The sequence below is a fragment of the Asparagus officinalis genome, chromosome 7 (assembly GCF_001876935.1).
Source record: "Asparagus officinalis chromosome 7, Aspof.V1, whole genome shotgun sequence".
Taxonomy (NCBI): domain Eukaryota; kingdom Viridiplantae; phylum Streptophyta; class Magnoliopsida; order Asparagales; family Asparagaceae; genus Asparagus; species Asparagus officinalis.
Window position 1 is genome coordinate 143,877,392 of NC_033800.1, and position 12,594 is coordinate 143,889,985.

The 12,594-nt window shown below is 38.4% G+C and overlaps 1 protein-coding gene across 1 annotated transcript; it reads left to right on the forward strand.

The window, feature by feature from the left end:
• LOC109847894 (GDSL esterase/lipase At5g03820-like) lies at positions 1,011-11,645 on the forward strand. Its single transcript, XM_020417124.1, is given in 10 exon segments — positions 1,011-1,202; positions 1,664-1,814; positions 2,128-2,273; positions 9,606-9,809; positions 10,590-10,649; positions 10,711-10,780; positions 10,886-11,009; positions 11,126-11,195; positions 11,396-11,542; positions 11,544-11,645. Coding segments are annotated over 10 exon segments (1,266 nt in total).

The following is a 12,594-nucleotide window of genomic DNA, read 5'->3' on the forward strand; positions in this document are numbered from 1 at the left end:
CCTAAACACACATTGTTTTTGTCACACATTTTCTGTGGTCTGAAGCAAGTACCATGTTCACGGGCAGTAACAGATGATTGTTTTGCTCTCTCATATTTCGAAACCCTTTTCCCTGTGATTCTCTCCAAGTGGAATCATGACCTACGCGTACCTGGCGAGCGGAAACAAACCCTACATCTCTAATATATTTTCCAATACAAAATCCACGAAATAACCCTCAACAAGTTCGGTTACAGAATAAATCAGAATTGTTGCCAAAAAATGGACTAGGGAAACATAGTAAGCTATGTTCGCTTCCCCACGAAACTCCGCCGCACTTAGCTCCGCTTGCTTCACTTAATTTCCCAAAATACTCTTCAAACAGTAGTTGGAAACTGGAAATGCAAAACCAGAGATCAACGATTGACAGGTTAGAATTCAAGACCTCTCAACAGTCCTCATGCTCAAATAATTATGTGCCAACTTTCGCTCAACATTGTTTTCAGTCTAATCTTCAAATACTTAATTATGATTCCACAATAGCTATTTTCTAAAACCCATAAGTAGACTCAACCTTTCATTATATTGAATTATCATGGGCGGCACACAAGTCATTATATTAAAAGGATCTTGATTAGAGTCTGGTAAGCCAAAGCGTTGAAACTTCTTGGCGAAGTTAAGAAATTAAATGGCCTAATGAGAGAGTTATTAGAACAACAAGACCACATTGTTTTCTTAATCATGTGTTACTAAAGATGGGCAAACTAATAATCAACAACTCTATAAGCATCGATGCACTATTAGCAAATAACAGATTGATATAGTTAGCGGATGCCTCCCGAATGAGTTCTATAATTAAGCCTTGCAAACAAGTATGTTCTCCTGAGTCTTGATGTCTTCTCAAGAATAAGATGTCGAGTCTAATAAAAATTGCTAAATTCTGTTAAGGTATCTCCAAAAAAAATATATCGTTGCAATGTTGCCGACCAATGTAGTTGTTGATACTGAGGAGAATGGAAGAGTAGTATCTAATGACGTCAGTTGTTACTCAAGAAGTTCACGAAGATCACTTAGCTAGACAATCAGTATTGACTGATACTGAGAGCCTTCAGCGAAACTTACAGGCGCGCGTCTCCTTTTCTCGAGAAAGTATTCAGGGGACACACTGCACTGCATTAACGGGGGCATCAGAAGATCGTCTATCCTTGAACTATTGCAACAAGGTGTAATACACCGATACAATGGGGAGAAGAGTACAATATTCCTAGTCCGTGTCACTAATGGCGCGCGCTAATTTTATATTAGTCCTTGGATAATTAGGCTTAGGAATTTGTACATTAATAGTACACTCGTGCCCCCTTCTCTTCTCAAGAAATCACTCCCTCTCGCTACTTAAATGCCCGTACAACATCACTCATCTCCACCAGGCTCCTATAACTGAATCCCTCTTCATCTTCTTCTCCCTCTTTCACATTTACATCACAACAAAACCTATGATGCGTTTGTTGACAAAGAGAGCTATATTGCTAGCAATGGTTGTACCTCAAGTATTTCTACTAGGAGTTGGAGGCGTCTCACAAGAGCAAAGCCTTGTTCCTGTAGTTTTCTTCTTCAGTTACTCCCTTTTTGAAGTTGGCAGCAACAACAACAATCTCGTCACTGCTTCTTTTTTTTTTCAAATCAGAACAATCTCCTCACTGTTGCAAGGGCTAACTTACCTCCATACGGCAGGAATTTCTTCAATCATACCGCAAGTGGGAGGTTCAGCAATGGAAAGCTGGCTATTGACTACATAGAAAAGGTTAATTGCAGATACAACTCCGACACCACCAAGGGTTTGATATTTGTTGGCCTTAAACTTTTTATTAGCGCTTTGACTCTCTGATCCAAAAAAAAAAAAGTTAACTTGTTATATACACATTCCTCATGGTGTCATGTGACATTAATGTCTTGCGGAGAGACCTTCATTCCCACCCTCATGTTTTCTATTTGAGAGTTAAGGAGTCTAAACGCTAATAAAAAGTATAATAAATGGCTGATGCCTACAGTGCAGGTGTATACGCAGTTATTTCTGAAATAAATCTCCCCCATTTGATAAATTTGAAATGGCATACTATTATCTTTCTCATTTTTATCTATTTTGTTCAGTGTCTGCAGTTAATACCCCTGCATTCACCACATACCAAGCAGCATACCTCTGCCCACTGGCCACTGGAAAAAACCTGCTCATGGGAGCCAACTTTGCTTCTGCAGTTTCTGGATACTTGGACGAAACAGCAAACTTACGTGTGGATGTTTTCATTAGGTTTGGCTGTTGAGTTTAGAGGAGTGGTGGACACTAAAAAATATATTGTTATTATTTCTTTAGTGGTACAAACTCGATACTCTCTAATACAAACACTCTCTACTACAAACTACTACACTCTTTTACAATCACTCATTATTTTTTCCCCTCTCTTTATTTCTTTCTTTGTTTTTCTCTCTCTTTCTCTTTCCTGCTACTTTAAATGATCCTTTGCTACTTGGATGCCTTACAAATCAAACTTAGTGGGGTATATACTATTAGGGGGTTGTTAATTATTATTGCATTGGTGGCTGAGTTAGGTGGGGGGAGAAGAGAGCTGCTGACTTTAACACTCCCCCTCAGCAGTGACTTCTCAATCTATCCACGAGTCCAAACTGACTTCGAAATTCTGTTAACTTTGAAGTACTTAGTGCTTTGGTGAATATATCAGTTATTTGTTCGTTTGTCTCGATTGGTTTCATTACGATCTCCTCCCAAAGAACTTTCTCTCGAAGAAAGTGATGATGTAATTCGATGTGCTTCGTCCTAGTATAAAAATTTGAATTATCTGACAATCATATTGCAGACTGATTATCGGAATGTAAAGCTAGTGAATAGTCTGTGGACTGATGTAGATCTCTTATTAACTGAAAAAGCCACGTGCTTTCCTGAACTGTCATTGCTGTTGATCTGTACTCCACCTCTATAGTTGACAATGACACTGTTGACTGTCTTTTGCTACACCAAGATATAGCCGCCGAACCTAGATTAAACACTTATCTGATAGTAAACCTTCGAGTGTCATGATCTCCAGCATAGTCAGCATCACAATAGTCATAGACCTCACATTCTTCTCCTTTCTTATACATGATACCATAGTTAATTGTACCCTTAATGTACCTTAAGATCCTTCAGATTGCTTATAAGTGAGGTTTCTTTAGCTTCTGCATGTATCGACTCATGACACCAATCGCAAATAAAATATTTGGTCTTATCATCGTTAGATAGATCAAACTTCCAACTAGTTGTTGATACATAGTTGGATTCTTCCAAATCTTTTCCTTCATGTACACACAGTCTCAGATTTGTCTCCATCGGTATTGAGATTGACTTGCAGTTGAACATCATGTACTTGAGCAACATGTCCTTCTGTCAAGTTTCAGGCTCACGGGCTCGTTGGTGCATGCAAGTCGTGGGACCTATCGAGAGCAACTCGATGTTAGCTAAACTCCACTGCCAACATGCTAGCACTAGTTGTTTTTGGGCCTTGAGCTTTTTTATTTAAACCATTAATATTTCTTCACACTAGTCCATGTAGAACTAAAGTAGGGGTATCACAATCACCCCACCTTACAAAGATAACGTCATCGTCATCACGATATGACAATTAGCACATCCCAGTATTGCTGTCAGACGATGTAAACTCTATAGGTGGCTCCTACGGGCTCTAGAGGTGGCTCCCACCTTATTCATACGGTTTAGCACTTAGTCCTGTATAGCACTTAGCTCCACATTTTCGGCTAGTAACTACTCTGATACCATTTTGTCAAGCCTCGGACCTACGAGCCCGTTGGTGCGAGCAAGCCGTGGGACCCACCAAGAGCGACTCGATATTAGCTAAAGCCCACTGCCAAAATGCTAGCACTAGTTTTTTGAATCTTGAGCTTATCTATTTAAGCCACTAATATTTCTTCACACTAATCCATGTGGGACTAAAGTGGGGGTGTCACACCTTCGTATATTTTTCTTGGTAAAGGAATAGTCCGTCCATCCTTTGGTTGACCTCCAATCCGAGGAAATGCTTGAGGTCCCCAAACTCCTTCATTTGAAACCTGACCGAGAGATTTGTCCTCGTTCTCTAGATTTTCGCTTCATCATCTCTAGTTAAGATTATGTCATCCACATAAACCAACATGATTACTAGCCTATTTCCAGTCCATTTGACAAACAAACTAGAATCTACAGGAGAAAGAGAGTATCCACTTTGAATTAAGAACTCACCAATCTTGCTATACCAAGCTCTCGAAGCTTGCTTCAGTCCATAGAGAGCTTTCTTTAGTTTGCAAATATATTTTCCTTTTCCTTGCCCTCAAATCAGATGGATTGCTCCGTGTAAATCTCTCGATTCATCTCACTATGTAGAAATGTGTTCTTCACGTCCATTTGCCAAATCTTCCAACTCCTGCTAGTTGCTAGAGCTAGAAGAACTCGAACTGTTGTTATCTTAGCTTTTGGACTGAATGTTTCATCACAATTCAGTCCATACTGTTGAGAGAATCCTCGAGCCACCAAGCGTGCTTTGTATCTCTTAATTGACCCATCCGGTCGAGTCTTGACTTTGTAAACCCATTTGCAGGAGATAGGTTTGACATCCTTGGGCTTTGGCACTAACTCCCAAGTTTGGTTTTACTGTAGAGCTTGAATTTCTTCCTCCATTGCTCATCTCCATTCAGTAATTTCGTATGCTTTCTCGAAGCTTGATGGCTCCTTCACATCTTTCATAATGGAAACATTAGAATACTTAGGATTTGGTTTTTTGGGTCTCGTTGATCTTTGAAGTTGTTCAGTAGTTCTTATTCTATGTCCTCTATCTAGCTCGGGAGCACTTCTTCTTTCACTGTCATACCCCATAAAAATACACCTGACAGCCTTTTTGTCAAACTTGTTGTGAAGGTGATCAGGCACGAAGACATAACATACACAACCAAAACTCTAAAATGGCTTACGGTTGAGTTGATATTCCACAACTTCTGAAATGGTGATATGAACTCCAATTTTGGTTGTGGTAGCTGATTGATCACATGTGTCGCAGTCTTTATACACTCAGCCCAAAAACATCCAGGCACGTTCTTAGCATGAAGCATACTTCTGCAAATTTTGGCGAGATGACAATTCTTTCTTTCGGCTACGCCATTCTGCTGCGGAGTATTTGGGTACGTTAGTTGTCGTCGAATCTTGTGCTGCTTCAGATAATCGTAAAACTCCTTCGATGTGTACTCTTCCATGTTGTCTGTGCGTAGACAATAAATCTTCTTGCCAAATTCTCCTTCCATTTCTTCTCGGAATTGCTTGAATTTGGAAAGTGTTTTAGACTTTTTCTTTAGGAAATAAACCTAGATATATCTCGAATAATCATCGATAAAGGTGATCATGTACCGCATTCCACTTATCAATTTCTACTTCACTCGGACGAATACATCTAAGTGCACGAGCCCCAAAGGTTCCTTTGCTCTAATTGTGACTCCTGATATGGTAATTGATGCGCTTTACCATACTGATAACCTCCGCATATGGTCCCTCTTCGAATCTCTAAGTGTGGAAGACCCTTCAACATTGACTTTTCCATCATGATCTGGAGCTTATGATAACTTACATGGCCAAGCTGAGCATGCTACAGATCACCCGTCTCATTCTTTCTGGTTTTATCTATGTATGTTGATCCCGCTGACATTACATAGACAAATTCTACCTTCTGTCCCTCCATGGCAGCTTCTCTTGGTGGCTTCAAGTTTCGATAGACTGTTTCGATAGACTTTTACATCTTGTGGCTCAAATGCTATATAGTTTCGAGAAGCTGTTAATTGGGAAACAGATAGAAGATTCTTTTTCATACCCGATACATGGTACACATCTTGTAATTGTCCGATTCAGGTTGTAGCATGGTGTAAACACAGTCTTTCTGATGTGTGTGATATGTAATCTTGAATTATTCTCTATCACAACTTCTCGGCCACATTTATACTCCTTCATGTTGACAAGTTTCTCCTTATCTCTTGTCATGTTGTTGGAACAGCCAGAATTGACGATCCAATCTTTATTATAGTTGATTTCTTCCTGATCTGAAACCGCTACAAATATGGACTCAGAGTATTCTACAATCGAGGCTAGTGCTATACCAACAACCTCGTCTTCATCAATTGCTACATTTTTAATAATGGCTATGGATGCTTGGGCATCCCATTCTTCTTCATCATCTTAACATCTACGCGATGTTGCAGCATTGCCCTCTTCAGGTCTTCTCTTATAGCGGCAGTCTCTGATAAAGTGTCCTTTCTTCCCACAGTTGTAGTAGCTATTATCAAGTCTCCTTGCTTGACAATCAGCTTGCTCCTCACGCTGTAGTGTTCTACCGATGTATGGTCCTCCTGGCTGCCTCCTTGAACCAGCCTTTCCATACTCCTCTTTCCTCGTGCCTCTTAGTTTGCCTCTCTCCTTATTACTGAAGAGTGTTTCATCTTCATTTTTTATTAAAATGTCTGCCATTTGTTTGGCTAGGGTTTCATGTGTAGCGAGTAAACTCTCTAACTCTAATAATGTTGGTTGAGTCGGCCACCCGTGTATAGCAGTAACGAGTCTGTGATATTCTGATCTCAAGTCGTGGATGATTATTATCCTCATCCTCGCATCAGATACTTTAGAATATGAATCTAGTTGAGCAATATATGAACAGAGTGATTTTACTTGCTTGAAGTACTGACTGGTTGTCAGATCCTTCTGTTACAAGGTCATCAATTGATTCTCCGTGAGTTAAAGTCGAGTATCATTCTTTTTCGAGAAGAGTATCGCAAGTGTATCTCATGCCTTCTTCGGAGTTCTAGCATCTCGCATATAGTCTACAAGATCTTCTTCTACTATCATCTTTAGCACATACATAGCTTTGCCGGCTTTGATGTTTACTTTTTTAGTGCTTCACTAGCTTCCCGAGGTGCTATAGTTTTAGCACCCCCGATGACCTCCCAGAGGTCTTGTCCTTGTATATAGGACTTCATACACGTCTCCCAGTTGTTATAGTTATTACCGTTGAGTTTCTTGAGTATAGTAGTCGTATTTGCCAAATCCGTTATCGTGACGTAGTACTGCTTCAATATCTTCACGCAAGTCCAGTCCCTAACCAACCAACTTTACAATTCTGGATTAAACACGAACTTCAGCCTTCAAGAATGCCGATAGGATCCCCGTAGGAGAAAGCAGGTCCCTGACCACCTTACTTCTATCACGAGCTGCAACTTCTATTATTTTACGTAAACAGTAACCGTACTTATAAACAACAACCATATTTGCGAATAGTAACCATACTTATAAATAGTACTATACTCATAAATAGTACCAAGTACCTTCAAAGGGTAAATGATAATCTAACTTATTTTCTGATGTGGAGGATCTACATTTGGTGGCAGCTACAAAGTATATGATAAGCAGATACACGCACCCTAAGCCAAGCTCTAATACCACTTGTGTTGGATCTTGTATGCAATACTCAAAGCACTAGAGGGGGTGAATAGTGCTTTATAAAAATATCTTACGAAATAAAAAATAACTATGCAGCGGAATAAGATTATATCAACAATAAAAACTCAAACCAGAAAAACACAATTGCAAACATGAGGATTTATCCTGGTTCGGTCCTCCAGACCTACATCCAGTCCCCAAGCAACCCGCTTGAGATTTTTCACTATTCTTGAATTTCCTTACAAGAATAATCCTTGCACAAACTTGAAAATCCTCTTGTCAATTTGCACACCCTTTCTCAAACCAGAGAAAGACTTTCCTTCCTTCAAATTAGAGAGAACATTTCCTCTTCCCTCAAACCAAAGAGAACTTTTCTTGATGAAGATTACAACAATCCTATAAGCCTTGATGTGTAGTGATCTTAATTGATCTGTGGCTAATAGGAATTCTTAATATTTTGCCTCACTAAAACTGGAAATTTTGGACAAGAAGACTATAAAGAGAGTTTTTCATTTTCAGTTTTTCAACTCAAGAGTATATCAAAATTTTTGGTTCAAGAACATGTATTTTGAAAATTGAACTCAAGGGTATATATTCAGACCAATAGACATAACTTCTGAGTTCAAATATGTTTTCAAAATCCGATTTTTTAACTACTATAAAATGACTAATTCAATTTGAACATCAAAAGTCAAACAACGATAAACTGCCTGTGTCAATCGACTGGTGGACTCATCAGTCGACTGACCAGAAACTTTTAAAAATAACTGTTACTTGAATCAGTACTGCTATAAAGATAGATCGATTGCTACAGTGACCAGTCGACAGACTAGAAAAATCAAATTCAGCCAAACAAGCTAGTCGGTCGACTGATCAGAATAGAAACATACACTAAAATGGACATAACTTCTTACTATGACATCCGAATTGAGTGATTTTAGATGAGTTGGATGCGTATTTCAAATATCTACATGATGAATCCAAAATCATCCCAATCCAATGCTCGTATGATTTTATAGATATTTTTCAAGTTAATGTATCATTGAAACATGTTATTTTTAATGCAGAAAAACTAAGGTTTCATTAGTTCTTTTATAAGTCGACTAGGGTATCATTAGTCAAATAGGAGACTAAGATTTTTATAAACTAAGTCATGGTTTGTGTGTGTGCACCAAGGCTTTTAACAATCTAAAATAAAGTAAAAGTTACAATATGAAGTCCAACTTTATCTTGATTTCTCTTCAGTCTTGCTTGATCAACTTGAATGATGTAACAGGCCGGATATATATTTTGATACTGTAATAACCAAGTTAGCCAAACACACAATATATTTGTATCATCAAAACATACTTGATCAACAACTTGTTGAGTTGAGAGGAGTGGTGGACACTAAGAAATATATTGATATTGTTTCTTTAGTGGTACAAACTCAATACTCTCTAATACAAGCACTCTCTACTACAAACTACTAAACTCTTTTACAATCACTCACTATTTCCCTCTCTTTATTTCTCTCTTTGTTTTTCTCTCTCTTTCTCTTTCTTGCTACTTGGAATGATCCTTTGCTGCTTGGATGCCTTACAAATCAAACTTAGGGGGGTATATAATTGTTAATTACTATTGCATTGGTGGCTGAGTTAGATGGGGGAGGAAGGAGCTGTTGAGTTCAGCATTTACTGCATGTTCGTTTTTTGTACTATAGGAACTAGCCATTTAGTAAAAAAAATTATTAGTACGTAGAGACTCTGATGTCTATATCATGAAATCTCTTCATCATTTGTATATGTACTTCAGGAGGTGTATGCTCAACACCTACAACAAAATAGAGTGTCTCTCTACGATGCAGTAAAATGTCAAAGTTCTCTTTGAAAGATATTGATGTCATGTGACATGCACGTGTCATACAAAGATTATGGGGGAAATAACTTTATTTTGGGATATCAAGGGAACCAAGTGCTAATGAACAGTTTAGGAAGTAATCAATGGCTAGCCCCTATAGAGGGAGGGTGTATTTACAGTTAATCATATTCAGTAATTTGTATCTTTACTACAAGCTACAGTTCTTAAGCTAATTCGGGTTTTTTGTGATCATGGATATTACAGAATGTGACAGTTCAAATACTACAAGGAATACCAGGCCAAGCTGGAGATAGTAACACAGAGCGCAAATGCCAATTCGACGAAGACCATTTCAGGATCCATATATATTCTCTGCAACAATTATATGCTGACCTACTACATCAGTCCTCTAGTCTTCAGAATTCACACCAGATCAGTTTCTGACTTGATTGTTCAATCCTTCACAACTTTTGTTCAGGTCTTCCCTTGTATTTACTCTTCAGCCTCTACTTATCAAATGCCAGCAGATAGAAAGCCCCACCAAAAAAAAGACCTATTGGCCCCTACTAGCAAAAATTGGAGTACAATTTTTATTATAAGTAAATTCGGATAGATGCCCTACACTATCGCCTGATTGCGGATAGACCACCAATATCATTGTCAGATTGCAGATAGACCCCCTGCAGTTCTATTTGTACAGATAGACAAATTTTTTGGCTCTTAAACAGTCAAAAATGTTTTGAGGAGGCAAATAGACCCCTCATATTTTTACTGCTCAGGATAGAATCCAATTGCCTTTTTTTTTAACTCTTAGAGGAGTCAAAAGAAGTGAGAGCACCAGGAAGAGCAGATAGGTTGTTTGTGAAAGAAGGGCTTGTTCTCGAATAAGCTCTTTGCTTTGACACAGATATTATCTAGGTGCCAAGAACAGAAGCAGATAAGATAGCGGATTAGGCCGACATGGAGGAAGCGTGGCTGCACTTGGGCAAATAATGCAGGGGGGCCATTCGCACAAATAGAGTTACTAGGGATCTATCCGCAACGGGCGAGAGTACATGGGCCAATTCGCAATTATATAACACTAGCATACGAACAGGGTATTCTGAGCCATTCACAAGGAGAATAAGGGACAACAAGCGTTCCGTGGATGGCTCAGAACACCCAGCTTACATACAGTGTATTCGAATTTGTATTCTAGAAATTGTAACCATTATATGTATCAACTAAAAAACTAACAGGTCCATATTGAATTACTCAGAACTTGTACTGGTTAGGAGCAAGAAGAATTAGGGTGACATCATTTTCACCAATGGGCTGCCTACCTGGAGCCAAGATTATCTTTGGTTTTGTGAGCAAGGACTGTTTCTCGCCTTAACAAGGAAGCAATCAACTTCAGCAAGAAGCTGGAAGAAGCCAGGGAGCCCTTAAGAAGGCACGCCCTGGACTCAAGTTGGTTGTCACTGATATATTCAAGCCCCCTACTTGACCTCATCAAAAACCCCAGCAATCATGGTATACACTTATTACATATAACTAACGTTTTACATATTACAGGGTTTTTATTGGTTGGTTGCAACTATAATTGCAAAAACAGGTGTCAGCAGCACGCGACTGCTGCGGTAGTTGCAAGTATTGTTGCATGCAGTTGTGGCTGCCTGGCCTGCAATTGTAGCCGCAGGTATCTATTTTGGGTTATCAGATTTCGTTTGATTTCTATTGAGAATTGGTTGCAGTTGAAGTTAATGCATTAACCAATTTGCCTTAAAAGGTTGTAACTCCAACTTATGTCTAAAGTATAGCAATAACTGTAGTACAAAAGCTATATTACTCTTATACCAATAGACAAAAAGTGGGACCCTTTCCAGTAAGTTGCAAAGAGAAATGACGAGTTTTTATGGACCCCGCTTTTTTTGCCTAGTAGTACAAGAATAGTAACAGTTGCAATTGCATTCATCGGTTGAAGTGAAACAAACATGTGCAATTGGTCAATGATGTCTACTATATGCGACTGTAGTTGCACGCAAGAAAATTTTAATGAACATGTCATGCTACTAAATGAAACAGGGCTCTTCGATGCTACTAAATGAAACAGGGTTCTTTGAAGCGACGAGGGGATGTTACGCAACAGGGACAGTCGAAACAGCTCTCTTGTGCAGCGCGCTTTATACCACGGATATGTGCCAATGCCACAGTGTCTTCTAGGACGGTTTACCATCCTACAGAGGCTGCAAACAAAGTTCTCTCCGAATCATTCGCTATGCAAGGGATCCCACTCATCTTTCAGACTAATGCGATCATCACTCTCAGAATGTAGGTTCCAATACAACAGGAACAATCTAACGTTTTCTAAATGATTGGTCTTCGGAATGCATTTTCTTTTAAATTGATTACGTTTTGTTTACTGAACTGACACAACAATATGTTTCTTCTTCCGCTTTTCCCCTTTGTTTCTGAGAAAACAAAGACGTTAACTTCCTTTAGATTATAACTCATGTAATGAGAAATTTTTGGTCTCTGCGAAAGTATTTATCAATGGGTCAAAACAACTATAACTGGTCAAAGGTCATGGATTATAGCTCGAGAAACCTATAAATTTTGGCCATTGAGAAATTATTTGTCAATGGATTGAAATGGCTAAAAATGACAAAATTTTAGTTATGGTCTATGAAATAGTGAATTTTGGCATTTGTGAAATTATTTGACAACAAGTGAAAATGACTAAAAATAACCAAAAATCAATGGTTATAGCTCATGCGATTTGAATTTTTGTCTTTGCGAAATTATTTGATAATGGACCGAAATGACTAAAAATGGTTCAAAATCATCGCTTATAGCTCGCAAAATCGTGATTTTTTGTCTCCTTAAGATTATTTGGAGATGTGTTGAAATAGCTAATAATGTCTAAAAATCATGAGTTCTAGATCATGGAATACTAAATTTTGGCCACCATGAAACTAACAGATCAAAACTACAAAACATGGCCAAAAATTATGGGTTATAGTTCATGAAATCGTGAAATTTGAATGACTTAAATTGACCAAAAATCATCAGTTATAGCTTAGGAAATTGTGAATTTGAATGACTTAAAATGACCAAAAATCATCGGTTATAGCTTAGGAAATTGTGAATTTTGACCATCGTGAAAATATTTGACAATGGGTCACAATGACTAAATATGATAAAAATTCATACCGTATAACTTATGAAATCGTGAAGTCCAATCTACACAAATTTATTTGCCAATGGGTCAAAATGAAAAAATA